Source organism: Ptychodera flava, chromosome 22, assembly GCF_041260155.1.
Source record: "Ptychodera flava strain L36383 chromosome 22, AS_Pfla_20210202, whole genome shotgun sequence".
Lineage (NCBI taxonomy): Eukaryota > Metazoa > Hemichordata > Enteropneusta > Ptychoderidae > Ptychodera > Ptychodera flava.
In genome coordinates, this window is record NC_091949.1 from 8,293,565 (window position 1) to 8,318,194 (window position 24,630).

At 36.6% G+C, this 24,630-nt stretch overlaps 1 protein-coding gene across 1 annotated transcript in view; it reads right to left on the minus strand.

Moving 5' to 3' along the window:
* Positions 1–24,390, minus strand: part of LOC139122599 (SCO-spondin-like) — an 88,845-nt gene extending 64,455 nt beyond the window's left edge. The window contains exons 1-18 of the mRNA XM_070688151.1: positions 24,257–24,390; positions 22,444–22,550; positions 17,582–17,609; positions 15,090–15,296; positions 13,923–14,093; positions 12,727–12,963; positions 11,747–11,896; positions 10,993–11,134; positions 8,449–8,594; positions 7,479–7,643; positions 6,881–7,093; positions 6,252–6,449; positions 5,268–5,423; positions 4,791–4,931; positions 4,078–4,221; positions 2,430–2,624; positions 1,044–1,184; positions 77–235 (exon numbers count right to left, since the gene is read on the minus strand). Coding sequence (XP_070544252.1) covers positions 77–235; positions 1,044–1,184; positions 2,430–2,624; positions 4,078–4,221; positions 4,791–4,931; positions 5,268–5,423; positions 6,252–6,449; positions 6,881–7,093; positions 7,479–7,643; positions 8,449–8,594; positions 10,993–11,134; positions 11,747–11,896; positions 12,727–12,963; positions 13,923–14,093; positions 15,090–15,296; positions 17,582–17,609; positions 22,444–22,494 — 2,644 coding nt within the window. The 5' untranslated portion in view covers positions 22,495–22,550; positions 24,257–24,390. The remainder of the gene's footprint in view (positions 1–76; positions 236–1,043; positions 1,185–2,429; positions 2,625–4,077; positions 4,222–4,790; positions 4,932–5,267; positions 5,424–6,251; positions 6,450–6,880; positions 7,094–7,478; positions 7,644–8,448; positions 8,595–10,992; positions 11,135–11,746; positions 11,897–12,726; positions 12,964–13,922; positions 14,094–15,089; positions 15,297–17,581; positions 17,610–22,443; positions 22,551–24,256) is intronic.
* Between the last annotated feature and the right edge of the window lie 240 nt (positions 24,391–24,630).

Below are 24,630 nucleotides of genomic sequence, written 5' to 3' on the forward strand. Positions count from 1 at the left end.
TGAGAACAGCATTCTCGAGATCAAGTATAACTTGAAAGAAAAAAAAACTGGACAGAACAAAAAAATTGTTGCTCACCAGTTTGCCAGACGTCCATGCATACACGGTTGCATCCCCTCGTACAACATTTCTTGGTACCAGGACACTGGTCATCTACTTCGCATTCATGGTTGAATATAGTGTCTTCGTTGCAAGTTTCTGATGTGATGACATTACGAGGACATTGGCCATATTTTACTGAAAGTGAAAAGAATACACTGTTAGTTACATTGCTGGTGAATGTTATTCAAACTTTTATCAGATGGCTCTGAAACTAGAAGACTAGTTGGACATAATTAATCAAAATCGCGGTTACATTTGAAGAGTACCGTTTTGTATTTCGTTTAACTTTCTGTTTAGTCTGCAAAAAATATGATTTCATTTCCTTGTACAGAACCAATCTTACGAAATGTCTGGGACAGTAATCTCAGTGGTCCAAGGTCATAAACCATGATACTGTTCCCCTCACACCTGTGAATTTGCCGCTTGTCTCATCACAGACAAGTGAAAAACTAATGCAGTGGTAGCAGTGGTCGTTTGACCAACCCACATAGTCAGTCAGTCAGTGCACACATACTGTGCACATTTACTTGCATTACAAGGCCACCGACCTACAAAGAGGTTTTGTCATAAAAAATACAAGACCCTTACACAAAAATTAAAGAAAGTACAGGATGTAACTGTGCAGAATAAGCATACTACAGTATGTGCTACAATTTTTTCCCATCAAAATTTTGGTGCAACATCTTAGTAATTTTTAGGAATTTTTCTGTCATTTTTTTTTTAATTTTGGACCAAATGGACATGATTTCTTATAAGCTACATTTTTTTATCAAAATTTTGGAAAATATCTGAAAAAGATAGCTTGGGTTATATTTTGTAAATTTTAAGTGACAAAAAATTGACTTTGGCTCAGTGTATCAATGTATCAGCAATACCAACCAAATTTATGTCACTGCATCTAGTTTTTCTCATTCCTTTGTCAGAATCATAAATCTTTACTCACCCATAGTCTGTGGGGATGAGCACACTTTACCGCAACCATTGCTGCAACACTTTCTGTTCTCAGTACAGTCACTGTCTATGGAACACTCATTGACGTAGTCACACACCAGGACAGTGGGGTTAGGACAAGTTCCATACTTCACTGAAATGACAAGCAACTGGCCTTCATCAATATTCTGAACTTGAGGACAATTTTTTAATTTCTTTTGGCCATATGTACTTCAAAATCTTCTTTGATATGAACAAGACTTTTTGAAAAATGATTACAACCTGGAACAATTCTAAAAACGTATTATGACACGGAACATTTTTTAGTTAGTTAATGAGATACTAAATATCATTGATTAGAAATTGTGGAAAGACCTGAACTCAGTTGGATATCCTTTTATGCATAACAAATTTCCTTAGATATCCTTCCCTTGGCAAGTTGAATACAAAAATAAATATTTGTGCCATGGAATTCACTGACTTAAGTTACATTTCATGTTCAACTCTATCCTCCTACAAATTAACAGAATGTTTTTCAGAACCTGACCAAATGCAATGAGAACCACAATGAAATCCATTAAAGGTCCTTTTTATTACACTGTGTCACACATTTGCATGCTCTCACACTGAGAAATAACTACAGGTAGGTCTCATAAAAGATTACGCAGTGTATATATACAATTCACCCACACAATAGAATAGACTACACATTTATATACACATGTGACATACATATACATAACTAGGTCTAACGAAAGATTACACAACTTATATATACAATTCAACTACATAACAGAATAGACTACACATACACATACATACGCAGAGTGTGTAATCTTCAGTGAGTCTTTGGAATTACTCAAGGTGGAACTGAGTTTCAGATTTTTAGGACACATTTTAATCAAAAAGAATTTTGATCAATATTGATTTCACTGCTGTTCTCATCAGTGCTGTTTGTGTTTGGAAGACAAGGGTCGCAGAACTTTAGAAGGCATGGAACTTGTATAAATAAATATATATATATATATATATATATATATATATATATATATATATATATATATATATATATATATATATATATATATATATATATAAAATTTCATCGACTAACACACTTATGGTAGAATGTGCCTCAAGGGACAGATATTCGGACAAAAATTTCTTCAATACATGAGGATGGCGTTCATTTTGAATTTAAAATATCAGGAAATATTTGGTAATTTGTTTCTCTGGTACTAAAATGATCTTGGTGACCCCTGACTTTATTCTTGATTTGGTAAGAGAATGGCTTAAATTTCACTGAGGAAAGTTTGAGCTAAAGTTTAAGTCTTGCACTCTCGAGGTGCATACTACCTTAACCTTATGTGATAGATACCAGTCCCATGGTTAATCTTACCTGTTGGCTTATCATTGGTGCCAGTTATTGTCACTCCAGTTTTGGTGGTTTTTCCCTGACTAGACGTACAATGTTTGCCGCAACCACTTTCACAGCATTTGCTGTCAGTTCCACATTCACCATCAACGATACATTCATCGATCTTGCTTTCTTCAGAGCATGTCTGCCAGGGTACAGGGCAACTTCCAACAGAGGCTGTGGAATGCAATCAAATAAATAATGTGAGAAATCTATCATACAAGCAAGTGCCGTCCTTCAAGTGCAATTCGCCTCAGGGATGGATATTTAGACTTAAATTTTTACATTATTCTGGTCTACTGCTTACGTACCCTACGCTCATTTGAATCTTATAGAGTAGATAAAGTTTTCACTATTTTGTCTTTGTAAAATTTAAAAATTTTATTTTTTCTCAATAGAATTAACATAGCAATGGCAGAAATTTTGAATTTCAAGTGTCAAATAATATAAGGGTACTCGTTTCTTTAGTGCCAAATTTGTACGGTGACCCCTGATTTTTATTTTTAAAAGGAAATGGAATGGCGTACAGTTTCCTTGAAGAATGTTTTTGGAAAGTTTAAGTCTTTCACTTTTGAGGCTCACATCACCTCAATACTTTTTATTCAAATACATACGACTTTAATCCATATCACAAAATTAAGACTGTTGGTAAGTAGTTCTGTAATCTGGCAGTCCAAATGAAACTTCACACAGTGGTGAAATAGCATAACCAATGGAATGTAATATAGATAATGTCTATTAGCAAAACATGTGACATATTTTTATCAGGTGTTAATAAGAATACATGTAAAATGTAAGTGTGCATGAAAATAAAAAGATAAATTCATATTTTAAAAGAAGTTTGACACTAAATTCACTAAATTCACTGAGATACATGACTCTTCTAGTACTCTTTGATACTGTTGAAATCGTCCCAGGATGTGTTGTTTGTGGTGCCCATGTATTGATTCATTGAGAGTGTATTCTCCAGGTTTCTTTCACAAGTGGGGAACGTCCCCTTCTGCTTGGAAATTATGGGTAAGTGGGCTCAGATTGAGGGGAACTATAATTAATTATGCAAATTTGATTTATGCAAATTAAGGTTTATAAGGATCAAAAAATCAAATTAAAGAGTCACCTATTTCTTACAATCCATGTAGCAAATGTTTGATAAATATGTTTGATAAATTTGTTACTGGGACCATTCACACTTCTTTCATATGGGTTCAAACTCTTTTGTAATCTAGAGGCACAGTTTTATTGATGATAGTCTATCAGCTTCTTCAGATAAGAAGCTAAGCAGAGATTAGGTTTATGTTACATCACAGACAGTAATCAGGGTGTGGAATGCCACTACTGATATACCACTATGTCAATATCTGAAGACTAACTCTAGAGGGCGACATGTCAGTGCATTTGTGTTCATATTTTCATAGGGATTTAGATTACATGTAAGTACGTGGGGCAATGACACAATGCACAAAATGGAGAAAACACTGGATTGATCAAACAATGCTACTGATTACAGACACTGAACACAGCAGTCGTAACTGAAACCGCTGTGCCAATACGTGTGTGTGTGCATGTTAGGGAATTCGGTGTTCACGTAACAGAGACAATTAAGAACATGGCAAGTACGGATGGGACTCACTCTTTATTGTGGGTTTTGTACACATCCTGCCGCATCCATTGAAGCAGCATTTCTGGTTGTCTTGGCAATCGCTGTCAGCCGTACACTCGGTGGAACACATACCAATGGTGTCCAGAGAGATTGGTGGACAGCTTCCATGCTTTTCTATTCAAATTGATAATATCAGAGACAACATGATGTAACAGATGTTTGGGGATAGATCACATTTTTTCATTGTTCCCTACTGCTCTTCTTCTTTCTCTTCCTGCTTATCATCATCATCATCATCATCATCATCATCATCATCATCATCATCATCATCATCATCTACAAAACTATTACCACCATACATGTACGTACAAGCAAAACTACCAAATTGTCCTCAATCACTGTCATCATCATCATTATCATCATCATCACTACCATCATCATCATTATCATGCACATCATCAAAAATATCATCACTATCAATATCACTGTCATGATCATCATCATCATCACCATTATAATAATCTTGTCAAGATCAAGCCTCAATTACAATTAGAGTCTGCAACACCTAAATTACACTTTGATGTTGAGAAGGAAGAGATTTCTGCTCTCTCGCTATTTTCAACATCCTTCTCCATCATTCGTATCAAGTCACACTCAGATCCTGATCACTTATTCCAACGGAATCATTATATTTACAGCTGTGAACTCAAAGGGAAGGTCAGCAGAAATCAACAATGACTTACCCTCTGGGACTGGGCTGACACAGATTGAAGCACAGCCATTGTTGCAGCATTTACGGGTTCCTGGGCAGTCAGTGTCAGTTATGCAATCAGCGGAGCAAGACGTTGGCATGTCACTGGTGACTGGGCACTGGCCATTCTTGCCTGCAATGTGATAAGGAATAAGGAACTAAAAACTGTCCACTCAGATTATATTGGAATTTCTACTGGACCATAGGATGGACATGGGACTTCCAAACTCACAATTGAAATCCTGTAGGCATCCTAGAGCAGTCCATAATTGGATTCCTGCGGGACTTTGTCCACAGGATTTCTATTGGATGCTGTGGGAAAGCTGGTTGTAATGTTCTATGTAGACACAGAAGTGGACAATTGCCAAGCACACAGGATCACCAATATTGTTAGGGGAGATATCTTGTCGAGGACTTTAGCAACTAACACACGTAAAAGAGAACTTCAGTTCACTGCAGTTTCACTTACTGATTTCACATTCCACTTTCTCGTCGTTCCTCCAGAATTCAGCTTTGCATCCTCCGCACATGTTTGGCTTGCAGACAGCATCCGGATAGGCAGAACATGTCACACCATCACATGGGTTTTTGGCACAGTTCCAGGCACGTTCCCCATTGGAACATTCTGAAAGTTATAAACAATATAGAAATAGCAAATTAAAGTACCTTTTGATGGATTTTTTGAATATTTTTGTCCCTCTTGTAAAATAAAGTTTCTCATTCTTCTCCTTAGAAAATAACAAAACTATTTTAAGACGTTAAAGCTATTGTGTCCTTATATTATCAGAGGAATAAGAGGATTACACAGTCATGACAGTTATTGATTTGTCTTGATGATTCATACCTCAATATATATATCTGTTACAAGAACATTTATATCTTAATTTGGTAACAGGCTCAAGTACAAACAAATAGTAGTGTATGAATTTTTATTTAGTTTTGGAATTCACATTTGAATTTCAACGCTTTTGCAACCATGGTTTGGCCTAAAGCATTCATGATCAATTTGGTTTTTGGACCTGTTTACTGGGATTTCGGGTGAGCCGATTCAGAAGCATGCATGCAGTGAGCCATACAGGAATTACAGTTGGAACACCACTGCTCTTATGATGAGTAAAATAGCATCACATACATTGATTCACTGCTATGCCATCACATATGCCTCTCATGATGTGCAGCACAGGGTTGCCAGCATGAGAAGCAGCATTCAATACAGTGTATCAATGGAAGTGGCATCAATATGGGACATGATCTTACAGGTGTCTTTCACATTAACTGGCATAATTCCCATGAGAATATATATCTCTTAATTCCATATATGACACATAGAATTTATGACGTGAAGTCTTGACACTCCTTGCATGAAGAGTTGCACTGACTGCAAGAAACACTGCATTCCTGGCATGGGACTCAAGTGACATATCACCCAAAGATAAAAAGAAGTTGCACTCACCGCATGACACGTCAACGATGTGGCCACGAGTGCCGGTGACTTCATTGCCACATCTGTCTGTACACCAGCATGTGGATCCATGACACTGCCGGGACTCATAGTATCCATCATCCTGGCACTGGACACGGAATCTTCCCAGGAGTGGTGCAACACTCATCAGTTGTCGTCTCTTGTCATGGCACGGTGTCTTCTTGGGTTCTGGAATGATACACAAATTATTCCTTATCGAGGGGAAATTATCAGAAAACTCCAGTCAATGAAACTAAGTATTACATAAAAAGTTTTGTTTGAAAAGTATATTTATTGATACAAATTACTGATATTTCGATGAACTGAAAAGTTTGTTCCTTACATGAATATTTCAGTCTACAAATACATGATAAATACCCTTATATTTTTTTTACTTTTCCTTTGTATACAAAAAAGTAATCTACAGCACGCATTAAGTCCTCACAAACAGTTTAAGTAAGTGCAGTTTGCGTCCAATTACTTTTAGTTACAGGTTGTTTTATTCAATTATTTTCGAAGCAATAACTGCTGTCTATTTCGATTCTAATGTAAAACATGTGTAACCTTTGACCTCAACAACATTCATGGTAACCTTTGACCTTTTCCAAACCATGACATACCGCAATTCAGAGTGCCGGATGTGTGAGTTCCATCAATTGGGATTCCACAGCTGTTGACACACCAACAGATACCACTGGATGGATCACATTGCTTTGGTGTGTGGAATCCTTCAACATCACATGTCGGTTGATGTGTGCCGAGTACGGGCATTGAAATGCCACCGAACATTGTTGTTGGCGTGTTCTCCTTCTCTGCCCAGCATGGTGGAGTTGCTATGAAAGAAACATGTTAAAAAACAGAGTTTTAGCTGAATTGAAATACATATATATGTTTCCCTGCTCTCCTTTGATGTCCATTTCAAAGGGTCTTGTGTCGGTAAATGTTTTCTTTAATTTCAACTATGCCAGTTTACCATTGATACTTTTCATTTCAATTCAGATGCAATTTACTACATGTCCCCTCTGCCTCCCTCCCTCTGTCCCCCCCTCTCTCTCTCTCTCTCTCTCTCTCTCTCTCTCTCTCTCTCTCTCTCTCTCTCTTGCACTGTCTCTTTGTAACCCTCTTATACCCATCTTTTTACGAGCTGCTGAACACCATTACAGATTTCTGATCAGTGTCCATCCTGATGACCATGGTAGTGAAGGACGGTTACTGTACCTTTCTTGATTGACTTCACACACTGAGTTCCACACCCAATGCTACAGCACTTCTCATTGGCTTCACATTGTGTGTCATCATCACATCTATTAATACACTTGCTTGACGCATCCCTGGGAACTGGTGGGCAAACTTCATCTGAGCCACGGGCCTTGTTGGTCGTCTCTGAAAAAACATTTATTTCCATAAGTGATGACAATAATGTTGGTCTTTTATCTCCATTGAAACTAACTATGCCATTATGAATATTGGGATTCAAGTGGTGATATTTCTGTCTCAAAAGATTGCTATGGAGATGACTAACATACAAAACATATCAACTTACAAGAATAACAATTACAATAGAAAACTTTGCTTGCTAATCAGCATGTTACTGGAGGACAAACGCCAACAACTGTCAAATTCTGAATTTAGCCATGCTGATCACTCTTTTAAAAGAAGAGTGTTCAAGACGTAAATCATCATAAGAGAGCTTTCACTAACAAATTATGCAAGTCTATGAGCTAAAACACTGGTATCTCTGCAAACGACAAACTTGTCAATACTTCCGATGATTGTCTGTTTGTGTAATCGCACAATGACCATGCTTCAGACGACATGAATGTACCATGGATAATTCAAACACACATGCAGCAAACAAAACTCATTCCATTTGATCTAAAACCCCTTCCCTACTCCCTGGAACAAAAGTTAGGAAAAGTAAAACTCAAAAGACAAACCTATAATTTTAACTTCCGGAAAACTCTAAGAAATGTTGAAGTTTACGCTGCTGAAAGTTTTGAACAACAAAAAAATTTCAAAACAAATCAAAACAGTAATTGAGTATCGTGCATCTAAATTGTTAAAATTCAATCAGGCATATTTGGCACATACTTGGTGTGAATTTGCACATGATAATTAAATAGTGTTTAACCGCACCTCCCTAAACACTAGTGAATTTTGTTTGCGGCAACAAAAGTAGTATCAGTACCTTTGGTCTTTGGTGCAGTACACATGGTTCCACAAGCAGTCTGGCAACATTTCTGAGTTCCTCCGCAGTCATTGTCTGTTGTACAGTCCATATTGCAAGTACTGAATGGCATAGATGACTTGGCTGGGCACGTACCAGACTTCTCTAAAATGGAAAAATTTGAATAGATAATACATACAATATGGTTCATGTTGTTTAAGACCTACAGCAAGATCTGCTGAGCTCAGAAAATTTATCAACCAACTAGCCAGACTAGCCAGTTTATAGGGAAACTGTGTGTACTTGTATAAAGAAGTTTATATAAAAGAAAGCAAAACTTTTTGAGTATGCTCCCTTGATTTACCATAGCAAACATCAAAGGATGGCAGATAACAGCAATTTGCAACATGTAAGGCCTTGCAGTCTACTAACATACATGTACTGCCACAACCACAATGTTATTTAAGAAAGAGGACAAGCACAATGCAGAGAAAACTGTTTCAGAAGTGTTAAATTTAAAGGGCAGTCTGCCTGTACATATCCTAGCCAGAAATACTAACCATGCTACAAAAATGGCCTATGAAATTGCAAATCACAGCAGATTAAATGGGGGGGGGGGGAATCAAAAACAATATTTTATACTGTTTGTGGATTTGAGCTAAGGCACAAGGTATTGTTTTGGCATGTTCAGTACCATCATATTCAGAACACACAAAACATTTATGAAGTTTCCCCTGCCATTTTTTGCTAACTTTCCCTCACAGCAACCAAATATGTGAACAGCAGAAATTTCACCATAGTTCTAAACTCAACAAATCCAAAACAAACAAACTGACCCAGTGTTTGAAGTGTAGAACAAAGAGTTCCTGACTGTCATTTTTTGTGTGTAGTGTTGACAGTATGGTGTTATCACATCAAAATCTGCTTCCACTTCCCCGCATTGTTGAAATTTACCGCATGGGAGATTTGAATCCTGGCTATAAGATTCTTACATGCATATCTATGATTGGGAAATGTTAGCAAAACTATTCGGACTAATTTGAAAAAAAATGAATTCCATTTGTGGAAGTTTATACCCTCTAATAAAGATGGCCAGAAAATTGCATAATGCCATGTACTATAAGAATAGATAGTTTCCATATGATAGATTGCTTCAATTGCCAACGATCTTTAATCATCACACAAACTTCTGCTTTTTACCTCTTTTTAACTATACTCAAACTACACTAACATTGACCTTGACCTTGGAACTCTATTTCCAAGTTTGCATTACTTGTTGTGTGAGATTCAAAAACAGATTTCAATAAAATTCACTATTTTCATTTGTGCTTCTAAATTGTTTAAATTTTAGATATGCTAGAAGTGGTATATTGAGAAAGCTCCTTTCTCATTTTTCAAATTGCTCAATTTTTCAAGAGCTATCTTAATTCATTACTTCATGTGTTGTTTAAGATAATATGTACATCAAAAGACTCAAACTTTTTGCTCAAACTTTCCTAAATGAAACTTAAAGGCATACTCTTTCAAAATCAAGAATAAAACTCAGGAGTCACGATGCAAATTTTTGGTACTACTGAAACAAATTTCCTGAAATTTACCGATATTTGAAATTTTTGGTACTACTGAAACAAATTTCCTCAAATTTACCGATATTTGAAATTCAAAATGGCTGCTATCCCCATGCTAACTTGACTCTAGGAAGAAAAATACAATTTTTGATTTTCGAAAAGATAAGCTAGCGAAAACTTCAGTTACTCTAAGAACTTCAAAATGAGCTCCAACAAGTTGTAGACCAAAACTGTACTGTAAAAGTTTGAGTCTAAATATGTCCCCAAGGTGCATTCTATTTTAAGTTGAAGTATTATAACATGATTATAACATGTAAATTTTGTTGCACCAAAGAGAACTCATCAAGATTCAGAGGCCCGTAAATTAGGCCAGCTGAGAAGGACGCCGATTGCCGCAGTCCTCATACATCAGTACAAGAATTTTGAAACAAGCTTCATACATATTTTCTGTGATAGATATATTTAAGCTCATCTCTGTGCCTCCAGTCTTCCTTACACCCCTTCAACATCGGAATAGCAGCCTTGCCTGCAACAATGCCATCATAATCCTGGTCACACTATATCATTAAAGGGACAAAGTCGGCCATTTTTCATGAATTTTGTTTGATACGAGATACTACTTATATTGTTAGACATGTTGAAAGATACTGAATGAAGGGTGACCATGCATATATTGACCATGCTTTAAGACACGATACATAAAACCTTTGCGAAATGAATTAAAGGTCATGACCATTAATTCATTTTTGTGATGGTTACATTTAATTTGTCTAAAACCGGGGTCGAATATAGTCACCCTTCATTCAGTATCTTTCAACATGTCAAACAATATAAGTAGTATCTTGTATCAAACAAAATTCATGAAAAATGGCCGACTTTGTCCCTTTAACACGATAAGAATTTTAGTCATAATAAATGGAAGTGAGGTTTTCTGTGTGAGCCCTTGAATCTTCTCTTCAAATTCAAAATCCACTTTTCATCATGAACATTATTTACCTTAGGCTTTGGTGCCACACAAACTTTACCACAACCATTGGAGCAGCACTTCATGTCCCTGGAGCAGTCGTTGTCAAGGTTACACTTATCAGTGCAGGTGTCATCTTCAATGGTGATGGCCAGAGGACAGCTACCATATTTATCTTGTTGAAAACAAATAAAAGAATCTCACTCAGGGCAATGACTTGATAACAGTGCAGAAGTAACTTCCATAACTCTGTGCTCTGTCTTCAAAATGATAAATATTCTGTTATACCACATCAACTTATGACATTCAATTTGATGGGTATTATCATCTCTTTTCCTATATCATTGGAGTCTTATCTTTATTTTCCGACGATGAAGAACATATTAGAATCGGTTGCATGAATTACAGCATCCAATACCTTAAAAAACATGGAAATTTTATTTTGACTTAGAAATTTCATGTAATGTAATCTAAAATAAATCTAAATTAATGAATGATAGTTCAAGCATTTCTACGTTGATGTAGTCATTATTGATATTTTTTATTTTCCAAATCTAACTGGGACCAGATTTGTTCAATGTTGACATTTCACATACCTTTTAAAGTGGATTGACAGTGAATGAACAGGTTTGCAACCATCAAGTTCATTGACCTTCACTAATAAAAACCAGATTGAAGTGCTTCCCCTTTCAACTATCATGGTTTTGCAAACTCATACATTTTTTTGGCACTTGACATTAATGCACAAATCAGCAGTTAAATTGGGAAGAAAGAAAAATTAGTATACCCATTTTTGGAGGCACACATTCTGTACCACAGCCACTGCAACAACATTTCATAGCACCTTCACATTCACCATCAGACTGACATGTTGTTTCACATTTCTCACCAATCAACATTTTCATATAATCTGTTGTTGGACAGACTCCAATTTTAGCTGCAAAATACATAATGGAACACTTTTGTTATTACAAAATATATAGGGACTAATCTCATTCCAAAAAGAACAGAAATCTGAGTTGGATCAGAACCATTCATCAAGGTCAAAGCCTTCATTTCTCAGGCTGATGCCAATGATTTTTTCAAGGTCAATGACAGTATGTAACAAGGTCAGTGCCTTCTATCAGGTCAAGTGTATCATTATTCATCAAGGTCAATGTCCTTATTCATAGAGACACTAATTATTCTCATTCATCAGAGTTGATGTAATCATTCATTAAGGTCATTGTCATCATTTGCCAAGGTTGATGTCATGAATCAAGGTCAATAACAGCATTTAGCAAGGTCATGTCTTCTTTTCACTAAGGTCAGTTACACCATCATTCACCATGGTCAATGTCCTCATTAATTGAGATAATTGTTCTCATTCATAGAGTACAACAGCAACATTATTTGTATAGGTCACTTTAATTGATCAATCAAGGTCGGTGCTATCAAGATCAATGTCATTACATCCCAATGTCATTGTGAAATCATGGGACAAAGTCACTCTTCTCAACTTATTTCAGTTGTCATTGTTCATCAAGGTCAATGTTCTTACTGTTCTCACTAATCAAGTAAAATAGCAACATTATTTCTCAAGGTCTATCTCATTGATCCATTATGGTCAGTGTCGTCACTTATCAAGGTCAACAACAGAAAAATTTAAATGATATTTATGCTCTTCATGATTTTCATTATTCAACTCTTTTGCTCTGATTGGCCAAGACAGAACCGTGACAATACCATACATCACTTAATACAGGGATAAAATTTTGCCAGACATACCATCATTGCACTGGACTTGAACTCCTTGGTCATTGAAGAATTCAATCACACATCCCTTACACCTGTTGGTCTTGCATTTAGCGTTCTCATATCCTGGACACTTCATCATGTCGCAAGCATTGCTGTTACAAACTTCTGGACGTGAGTTGTCTGGGCATGTGTTGCTTGAGTCCCTTGTTGAGTCAGTTATCCCAGTCATCCGAGGTTCTTCGTCTTCATTGCGATAAAACAGGGCCTCTGTTGATGGATATAAACCATGTGATATCACATATCAGATAAGAACAGAATGATCATTCGATGTCTGACTGTGTGACAAATTTGAGCCATGGTAATGAATTGTACACCCAAGCCTCAAGTTACTTGTGTCACTTTCTATCATTCAATCCTACAATTTAAAACTGCATTTTCAGACAATTGTGTAGAGAAAAGGTTGTGACGTTTCAATTTTACCAATCACACTCATTTTTCTGACCAAAACTTTTCACAACTGTTCAGGTAGAATGCACCAGGGACAGATATTCAAACTTTTACAATATTCTCCACTTGTGGGGCTCATTTTGAAGCTAATGGAGTCAATAAAATGTCATCGGCTTAGTTTTGTGAAAGTTTGGAACTATAATTTCTCCCCTGGAGATAGCACAGGGATGTCAGCTGTTTTCGATTTCAAACGTCAGTAAATATTGGGTAATTTATTTCTCTATGAGATAGTACTAAAATTTGCATGCAACCCTTAATGTTCGTTCTCGATTTTGAAAGAGAATGGTTGCAAGTTTGCTGAAGGAAAGTTTGAACAAAAGTTTAAGTCTTTCATTTTCAAGGCACAAAATACCTTCCACAGAAATACGTAGCTTATATATATGCTTCATTTCCACGAAGTTCAATAAAATATTACAGGTAATGTCTCCAATGCATTCTATCACTTATGAAATATATTTCCATATAAACACTTTAGCATGAAAATTTTCTACCCACATTAATCTTTCGTTCTCTTCACCCATTTGCCATTGTATTTTTTGACCATCATAACTTTCAATTAATTTCCCAAATCGAAGATGATTTTTCTTATTTTTGACAAAATGTGTAAAATCTTTGATCATGACTCATTGCCACATACAGAATTGCATCGTACAAGCAAAACGTATCACATACATGTACTTCAATGAAACATGCTGCAGATAACACTGAATTACACTCACTGCACCGTGGGTTCCCAGGAGTTCTTGTTCCCAGGATTTCTGTACCACATTTGTTGACACAGAAACATTCACCGGCCTCACACTGTTTGTGTTTGAAGTAACCCTTCTTGTCACACTGGACATCGCTGTTGGTTTCAGACATCTCAGTGCATGGTGGTGTGTAGTCTGTATCTGAAGTTAAATTGAAGAGCAACAATAGTAAAGGTCAAGCGCAAGAGCACCAAGGGTAAAGGTCAAATCCATGGCACAGAGTCATAGGTCATAAAAGCACTGCTACTTTTGGAGTTCAGAATAGTAATCAACGATAAACAATTACGTTTTCCTCACATGACAGATGACACAATCAACAAAACAAACAAAAAAGTTGGAAAATTCATTTACGCATACATACATACGTGTACCTCTGAGAATTTTTTTATGTTTTATTGTGATGTAGAGTTAAGAAGGTAGAAAACTTGGTATAAAATATGCTGTATGTTACATCATATCATGTCAAATTTGAATATATATATATATATATATATATATATATATATATATATATATATATATATATATATATATATATATATATATATATTTCCCTGCGTAAGACTTCATATGTTAAAGAAGTATTCATTGACTTTGGCCAGCCAAAACAATGGATTATACTGCTGATGCAAATGCAGCAAACTCTAGGCATTGAAGTGTTAGAAATGTAATATGAAAAGTAATGTTGAATGTGTATTATAGCTACCAAGTCAGCCGGAAACACGAAATGTTACGTTTTAGTTATATATATATATATATATATATATATATATATATATATATATAGTTATATAGTTATATATATAGTTATATATATAGTTATATATATATACAAAAAGCGATTTGCTTGTCAATGCAGGCAAAGCACATGAAACAGCCTGTATAGTGACAACCACAAGTTCCTTGACTTTCAGTATATATACATATATATAAATATATATATATATATATATATATATATATATATATATATATATTATATATATATATATATATATATATATATATATATCATAAGAGAATGCCACATATTGTATTCTCTCGCATTCTCTCTTGCTTTTTCCTGCAAAAATACAGCCATCTCTTGCAAAATAATTTAATAAGTAAATTACACTATACTGGTGTGTTCAAACTTACCACAAGTTGGCCAGGATTCCGTACGTGTGTTGGGAATTTCCTCACCACACGCTGTCACACACCAGCATTCCCTTCCATGGCACTGCATTGGTGAATACATTCCATGGTTGTCGCATTTTGGTACAAAGCTCTCCGAGTGGAAAACTGGAGCACCATTGACTATGTATGTTGGTATCTTGGCCTTCTCATTCCAGCAGGGTTCTGGAACTGATTGAAAATTCCAGGATGGCTTAATAAAATGACAGTGAGATCATCACTGTACAAAATGTAAACTTGTTAGTTATACAGATACTGTCTTTCTTTACTCATTACGTCATAGATCAAAATTGCATTGTGATTCATGTAGATGCTAAAAAATGATATACTGATGGCAAAGATTTATGCAAAACAGTTGAAAGTATACTTCACCAGAAGGCATGAACCGACAAACATAAAGATCTAGATTGCCTTTTGTACTGAGACCTCTGCTGTCTAGCAAATGACAAATTTGTTTCACCTCAGTGTCGCCAAGTTGAACAAAAGACAGTTTGACAAGATTTTAGGAGTGGAACGCGAACTTATTTCACAAACAGAAATAATGGACAGTACATCAAATATTATGACTAACAAAGCCTTAATAAAGATTCACAAATGGAAATTGGGTATATTAAGAAGCTTCATATTTAGATACTCTTAAAGCTATCCATTCATACATGTACTTTGGTAGCCTGTAGAGTTCTAGGCCAGATTAAAAATGGCTACTTTGTGTTTTTTTAACTCCTCTACATATAAATGAGCAAAACCAATGAGTATTTTTCAAATAACTGTCTCAGACTGCCTCAAGGCCTGAAGTAAAATCACCGTCTACATTGTACTTGTTCAGTATAGGTCGACCAATTAGCTATCAGCTCAGTTGTCCACTTAGGGCAATCACAAAAGAGGTGCGTTTCCTGTATGAAATTATAGGCTGGCTTGTAAGTTTGTATTTCTGTTTTGTTTTGTATTTGCTCATCATGATCCAAACAAAAACTAAGATTAAATCATTGATTAATGTATCATTTTTGAAAATGTAAACAAAACATATTTAGTCAAAGTAAACATAAAAATAGGTTGACTATTATAAACAAGAAATATACTTTTGTTCCCATCAACTTTATATTCTCCTTGTTTTTGTCAAGGGTTCTCTGAGACACTTTCACCATAGAGCCACCCACTGAGCAATTCTACTGTGTGAAAATATTCAAAACAGCTAAGTCTTATTTTTAACTTGTCATTGTTGTTTTCTCCTAGATTGCCTGTTCAAAGGTTAATAGGTTGATTGGTACGTCAAGCTTTAGGCAACTATTACCCTTATCTGTGTTCAAAGTTTAAGTACTTTGGTTTTACAACAATGCTAGATTAAACATGGTCTGACATTTTCATAGCGGCAACTACTGTGCATTATGTCACCTCAAACATCACACCCCATGAAAAAACGTAGCTTATTGATTGTGTAGGTCATAAGGAGTTCGTGTATATTGTAGCAAATTTTGTTGACTAAGCATTTTTTGTGGAAAATCTATAAACCATCGCACAGTTGAAGTCTTACATTAAAATGCCAAAATTGTGAATTCTTCATGCTTTCTACTTGAAAAGCACCCGCATTCTTCCATGAAGGAAAATTATCACTGATCATATCTTTTGAAAATCCCATAATAAAGAAACTTGTGAAAAAAGGTTATAAATGTAATAGTAGCATTTGACTGAAAACATGACATCATGACAATCTACCATATAGAGTGTGGTTAATAATTGACTGGGTCTGTGAAGTTAGTAATAGGAGGTGCGTGATTGTTGAACTGCTTGAGTGACCCTTGTGGTGAAACTATTGCTGACTCAGCTGAATTCTAAAGCCTTAACATTCTTGGTTATATTGTTAGGACACAGTTGTATTGTGTCAAGGCTATCATGGTCAACTTCATTGGGATCCAGTCAGAAACAATAGGAATCAGTTACGGTAAACAGGCAGAGCAATATGCAATTGCATAGGGCACGGCTTGTGTTGACTGATATATGTCTTAGTAAAATGGCAACAAAAGCAAAGTACAGGTGCGTGTGTATGTTATGCACATTTTGTCTGTTGATCCAAAAGTTTAAAGGGTTTCACTTTGATAAGAGCTGTCTTATGTAAAAGAATTAAATATCTTATGACCATGACAATAACACTTCTGTTGCTAGGCAAACACAAGCCACATGTACACATGTATGATAAATAAACAATAATGAATTCTGACAGCCTGCACACAGGAACAATACCAAAATATAGTCTCTTTACATGTGTGTGTGTATGTGTATGTGTGTCTTTGTGTGTGTGTCTTGTGTGTGTGTGTGTGTATCCTGGTGGGATATCGGGCGAAATGGTTTTGCTGTCCGCGACAATCAACCCCAGGCAAAACCTCGATCTACTCCACAACAACTTGTACTACAGCAGAGCGGTCAGAATTGTTATGACAACACATAAATGACATACTTACACACAACGTCTTCTTGCCCCAGTTTTTGCTGAAAAATAGAAAGAATCCATGTCATTTATCTTATCAGAATGTGGACCTACACCGGATTTACTAGTACAGGTACCAATATGTACTGGTACGCATACTGGAGGTGAATTCTATGAAAAACACCTTCTTTTTACCTGTTACTTATATTATATAGAGAAAAGATTTTTTGGGAAGTCTGTAAAATTTATGCAAACTTTCACAACCTGCAACCTCTTGATAAGATGGATCTTTTGATGATCAAGACCTCAGTTTTCCTTGCAAATTATATGTATGAAGCTTAACAACAAAAGAAAGGAAACTTTGTGTGAGTAAAATGTCGTGAATTCCTCTCTATTCATGTATTTATTTATTTTTCTTCATTTTTCACCATCATCATCTGAGACTGAGGACCCTTTGAATAAATATGAAAATATGTAAAGCTTAGTTAAAAGCAATGGTGGTAAACTTTTTCAGAACAGTGGTAAATCCCACCCTCAAATTTGATAATGAACGTACATTTGATACTAGTACACTTTTCCAAAATGTGTAAATCTCGGTTTTTAAAATTGTTCAGAACTTTTCTATCAAAAGGAGTCCCCATATCGGGAGAAATTCTCCTGATCAGGGGTCAACACCAGTCTCTCGGTGACCCAGATTGGCAGAGGGCGTTGGCGCTACACTTCCCCTCCGGGCGCCGCCGCCCAGCAGTCTCCCGATGCGATCGGGGACGATACCCTTTTGGTCTTGTGTGCCTTGCTGTGACAGCCGTGAATATGCAACTACAAGTCAACTACCAGAAGAAAGGCCCACGGCTTTCCCTGGCGTGTGGGGGAACTTGAGGTTGTGTCCTTCAGAACTACTAGTCAACTCCAAGTTAAAACCCTGCAAACTTTTACCTCCTTTCACGTTTATCACTAAAGTCCTGCGTATGCCGGTCGGCTATACCATATATTACCTGTCTGGGATCCTCAAGTGCTATGTCTTTTGAGTAAAAGGAGGCAGAACCGAAACTTCCTCCGAGGACACTCTCTTGCAGCCATCGTATTCCCCGCCATTAGTGATCAAACAACCAATTTCGGTTAAGTTAGAGGGTTTTTTGTTTGTCAGGGAGTTAGGGGGCCATTTGACGATTTTTGTTGAGCACTAATACAATAATGCTCTTCAATTTTTTACTTTTCGAAAGCTATACAGATTAGACATTTCTGTTTTTATGTTGTCGCAGTAATCAAATCTGTTGTTGTTGTTACCACAACCATTTTTTTTATGGGAAGATGTAGTATACCTGTTGGGCACCGCTCTAGTTTGAGCGGGAACTCAGAGTTCTCTGCGTAAAGTTGCTACGTTTCGAGAAGATTGGTCAAAAAGTTTTCGTAATAAGTAGAGTAATGATGAGAACGGCGATTGTAATTCTGACAGTGTGTACATGTCTGTAACATACTTGCTTCGTATCAAATAGTGTTTTCCTGCGGTTTTTGTGGGTCTATTTTTGCCGTGCACTTGATCATAGACCTCTAGTCTATGGTTTGACATCAGCGCTTTCTGTACTAAGTTGTTTTTCTTATGGTTTCATTATATTGATTTGTCTGCAAATATTATTACACATTTTACTCCAAAAACTCTCAGTGGAATCGCCTCGGGAAAATGTATTCCTTTTCGCAGGAATCCGAATTTGTCCGCGAATTTACCAACAGCGAAAGAAAATCAGAACACACCAACTACATGTAAATACTTTTCAGTTTAGCTCATTGGATGTGACACAAACTACAGTAATAAAACAAAACAACTTCGCAGATATGGGGCGTAGTTCTTCGACAGCAGTATTATCCTGTCATTAACCTGTGACTACACATAGTTATCGCGGTATCCGCAGGCCAAATACAATAGATCTGAAATACTTGTATTTCTAAACTTGTTCCCTTGAACCGCTACTGGTGACCCGAACACTATGAGTCATTCTGCCTGCAGCGACAAACAGGCAGGAGTTCTTTATATACTGTCTATGATGAAATAAAAGAAATATGGTGATAATCTTGAGCGAAAGGGGTTCCAAAATATATTTAATACATCCACTGTTGATGTTGCAAGCGGAAAGTACAAGGTATGGCATGTTCTGGAATGATCGCTTTCAAATTTATCAAAAACAAGTCGGAAGGTTTCCACTAACAATCCAAGGTCAACGTGCCCCTGCTGACTTTTCCGTCACAAATGTCGATATGTCACGTGTAGACACTTGCCAACTGCGTACCAGTAGATATGCAGAGGCACCTTCACGCACACAACTCATGCGACTGGCCACTCATATAAAACAACCGTATGGCTAACCGCAAATAGCCATTCAGGCCTCAAGTAACCGTAGAAAATGATCACAGAAAGGCCGCTTGTCGTTAAACCGATATGATTTATGGATTTATTGATACAAATGGATAAATACTCGACTGATTTTTAAATAGAGTTTTAAAGACGCGAAAGATCTTAAAGGTTTATCTGAATATGTGAATCACTTTTTTGGGGGACGCACGTTTGCAATTAGAAATAATTTACTGTTTGCATATAGGTAGGTGGTCTTTGAGTGAAAATGGAGTCACGTGTTATTACTTAAAAAATATGTGGTTGCGTGTGAATATCTGGCGAAATACGCAGATACGACGAACAGTTTCTGCTCCGTCTGAACACTTAACTAGATGTCAACTATTAAATAGGTCGTAGTGTGAACTTGAAGAGTGTTGAATGTAAACAGGTTTGCAGTAAATTGATTTGACTTAACATTGATCGTAAGGATTTTAATAAATTACTACACGGTCACGTGTTGCTTTTACGAAATCTCGAGGATATCGGAGAGTTGGTCCCGGGGCGGAGATTGACCTTTTCCATGGAAGTAGGAGACCATTCATTCTGAAGGCCCAGTGAGCAACAGGTGTCCATCAAGGTAGAACGACTCTCAGGCGTTTTTTCCTGTCTACCACTTGTGCAGGCTCATTTTAAAGCTCTTGAAGTAAGAAATTTTTCCCGCCCTCTTAGTTTTCCAAAATCGAAAATTTTATTTTTCCCACGGAGTTAACACAGGTATCACGGCCATTGTGAATTTCTAATCGGTACATATCATAGGTAATTTGTTTCTCTAGTACCAAACTTTTGCACTGTGACCCATAATTTCGATTCTTCATTTGGTAAAAGTATGGTTGAAAGTTTCATTGAGGAAAGTTTGAGCAAAATTTTAGGCGGTCTTTACTTTTGAGGTGCGTACCATCTTAATTAAGCATTACGCTCTTGATCTTTTACCTACAGTCACAGTCACAATCTCAAAAAGTACAATGCGTTAACAACGTGGAGCGTGAAACTTCGGGAAAGCGCAAAAAATGTACGGATAATTAACCATGACTTTGTTTTATCTCAAGGTCGTTCAGAACCAAATAAAGCGTCAGGGATCAGTGTATTGGTAATGTTGTCAGGCAGCAAAGGTATTTAATTATTGACCTAAAACATCAGACAAACTTGAATAGTGTAAGTCACCGGACTGAATAAATGACAGTATAGAAAGGTGGTGTGTTTATGTCGTTGATTTATTGATTGACTGTCACATTTTAATATAATCATTGTGTGTAAATGAGAGTCTTGCCAGAAGCCTTGATAGATTAAAAGGTCTCGCTGACCGCTGGAAGACCTGCCTGTTATCTGTAGTTTGGCTTTGTCCCAGACAAACAGTCCAAGCACTTTCGCGTAAGCGAACATTTCCGATCGCGGCAAATCCATACTGACTGAAAAGCGCGCCCGATTAGTGTGTATTCAAGGGGGAAATCGTTGCAAGGTTGTATCCATTGTTCTCATATGTGTCACAAGAAGTGATCGACCAGCTAATTTTCTGAAGAAAGCTCGAGTGCGTGCAGATGAGTGTGTTTCAAAGAAAAATGAACGTATGACGGAATTATTCTTCCACAAATTGTTATAAACATTCCAGAATTACTTTATTTTTCAGAGTAATGTTTTGCTTTCCTTGTAAATTTAATCAAGATGACTAGGAAAGATAGGCCTAAAGTAATTAGTTATGGAGAAACATGATCATGGAACTCTATCATGGTAGCAAACTTGAACGTGAACCAAGGATTATAAACGAAATTACGACCAGTGCGCGGTGAAGTTTAAATAATTACCATAAAGTTATCAACATGGCCTCCATCACTGTGTTAACTTATAGGGGAAAAATTAAATTTCCGATTTTCACAAAAGTAAGACGGTGAAAATTTTATTTACTCCAAGAGCTTCAAAATAAGCCCCAACAAGTGGTAGTCTTAAAAAGTATTGTAAAGGTTTGAGAGTCCGAATATCTGTACCCGGGACGCGTTCTATCTTAAGTTGATTGTCAAATTGATGCAATACAATAAGATTCTTCACAGTTACATACAACATTACATTTCTAGTGCAGAACGCGTCTACTACCTACAGAAAATGCAGATGGGGGATTTATTTGCGTTAACTTTTACTGTGAGTTTGCACGTGTAAGATTAACATTTAAAACTTTGCGGTTTAGGTAAATATCGTAATTTCTGAAATTTTCAACTTGTGAGGTTATTTCGACTTTGGAGAAAGTGAACATTCGAAACCGCGAATGAAGCTCGTTACGCATTACTATGAACTGCGCACAGAGAAAGAAGCGTTGAATATGTTTCGTATTCTGTTGTAAACTGTCGTATGCGAACACACAGTCTGTGAAACTGCTGGTCCACTTTGAATATTGGGAGTGCGCAAATGACGTCATCAATAAAATCAGATTTTAAGATACTTTGACTTTCCGCAACTCTTAATGTATGAGTAATAATTTGAAAAAAGAATATTTCTGGCTAGCAACCAGTTTAACTTACCTCCATACCACGCACTAAGGCGATGGAAATGGCAACAAGAAGCACCTTCATGTTGAAGGCTTAAAATCTTTCTTCGCCAAGATTCAAGTGTCTATTTGATGCGCAGCCTGTGAGAAATTAACAACGTATTATTATCAAATACAACAGGTAAATTTCACTGTGCAAAGCTGATTCACAGACAACCTTATGCTGTAAAATAGGAAAAGGGTCGTCTACAAAAAAAAACACATTGAATATCTTGCCTTCAATAGATATTGTTGTACATATACCGTGTGAGTGACAGGTGATTTTTAGAGAGGTCTCGTGTAATCTTCACGTAATTATAATTAGACTGATATCAAGTGGATTTTATCCGATTTCCAGTATTCTAACAACTATTGGAACTCGAGTCAGAAAGAAAGCTCGGTATTATTTTCAACGTTGAAAGACTACGATACGCTTCGGCGTTTGAGTTCAAGCTTAAAATTGCCACAGGTTGCCCATCTTCAGCGGTTCGTTTTTAATAGTAATCATATGATTTTTGACGGTAAACGCGGTCGTCATATCTCTCTTTTATTCTAAGAAACTTTACTACGGTAGGTCGGATGTTTGTCAAATTTGTAGGGACTAATGTGTACAGTGCTACTAGTATAAGGGGAATCTTAATTGAAAACTTTGAGTCGTTAGGATCACAAAATAAGCTAGATACGGTACGCAAACATTATACTAGTAGGAAAAGTAGGAAAATACGAGACAATAATATGAGGGAAAACATGAAAAGAAAGAAAACAACAATCAAAACCACCTTGAGATAATGAGGTTTGTGCGTTTGGTTGGAAATTAGTATTTTTAAAATGTGAACAAATATAAATTGCTTTAAAGGAAAATGTAATTTTCACATGAAAGAAAAATTGCATGGATAAACCGTTTGAAACTGCGCTGTACCACAAAACACTTTTACACTCTCTGTTATTTTGCTTTCTTTCTTCCTTTAATGCGAATTCATCGCAAAGGTGCTACGCAGATGACGGGCTCACTAGACGAACGGGATAATTCACGGGACAGTAAATCATTTCCTTAGAGGCTGCCGTTTTCTTACTTCCCTTTCCTTAGTTCTGTTTGTTCAATACTCGACCCTGTTTTTGTGACCAAAGAACGAATGCTGGCGCTGAGACGTGAAAAAACACGTGTATGTCACATTCAAGGCCATTGACACAAACATTGTTACGTCGCTTGTCACCATGTATTGATGAAACTGATATTGAATTGCCGGGGATTCCTTCACTTACTGACATTTATCGGCCAGTTTGCGAGTTGCTTTCAAACCACAGCAATAAATCAGGACAAGCCATTCGGCCCATGATAAGTTTGTATTCAGACCCCGGTTCACATGTTGTAAATATTTATCACACTAATGAGCAGTCCTATGCGGTCAGCTGGAATTTCCCCGATGGTCTTTTGTTTGCTGTCACAGGTCCCTTCACATGGCCCTTGTTCATTTCAGCGCAAACATGTGATGACAGTGATTGAATCTCTGTCGTCGAAAATATTATTGGACCACATTCTATGAATTCAGCTACATTGATGAGGAAATGACTGCGTGGCTGACGTGTACAGTGCATGACTGTACGCCAAACGTCAAAACATCGTACTGCGTGGACACAAACGACCTTGATAAACGCTCAAACCTATCACTGGTAAACAACTTATTTTTCATTGTGCGATCTCGTCTTTAGGCTTATATACTGCCGCGATTGCATAGGTAGAACGCTACACTTTCTAAAGTATGTTTTCGGAGTTAAATTCCATTAGCGTAATGTGCAAGCATTCTTACCTTGATCAGACAGGTGTCCTCACAGTTCAAACACGATCGCTGATCTAAGCTGAGATTGTTATCGTCTGCAAAACTGAACTCCAACCAACTTTTTTTAAACTTTAACTTTTCGCGCATGTCATTAACCAATCGTATCAGCCCCAGCGATACCATTATTTCTAGGGGTGTAGCACTTTAAGACAAAAAGAGATATACTTTCCTTTTAAACATTGCAGTTTACTTTTAAACAACATTTTATAGGAAGCTACCATTGTTTGAAAGCTGAAATTTAAATAGGCTAAAATCATAGATATTGAACGTATAATGAACGTTCGAAATACGATTTATCTGGCGTTGAGAAAACTTCCCTTATGCTTTTCAAACAATAACTTGTC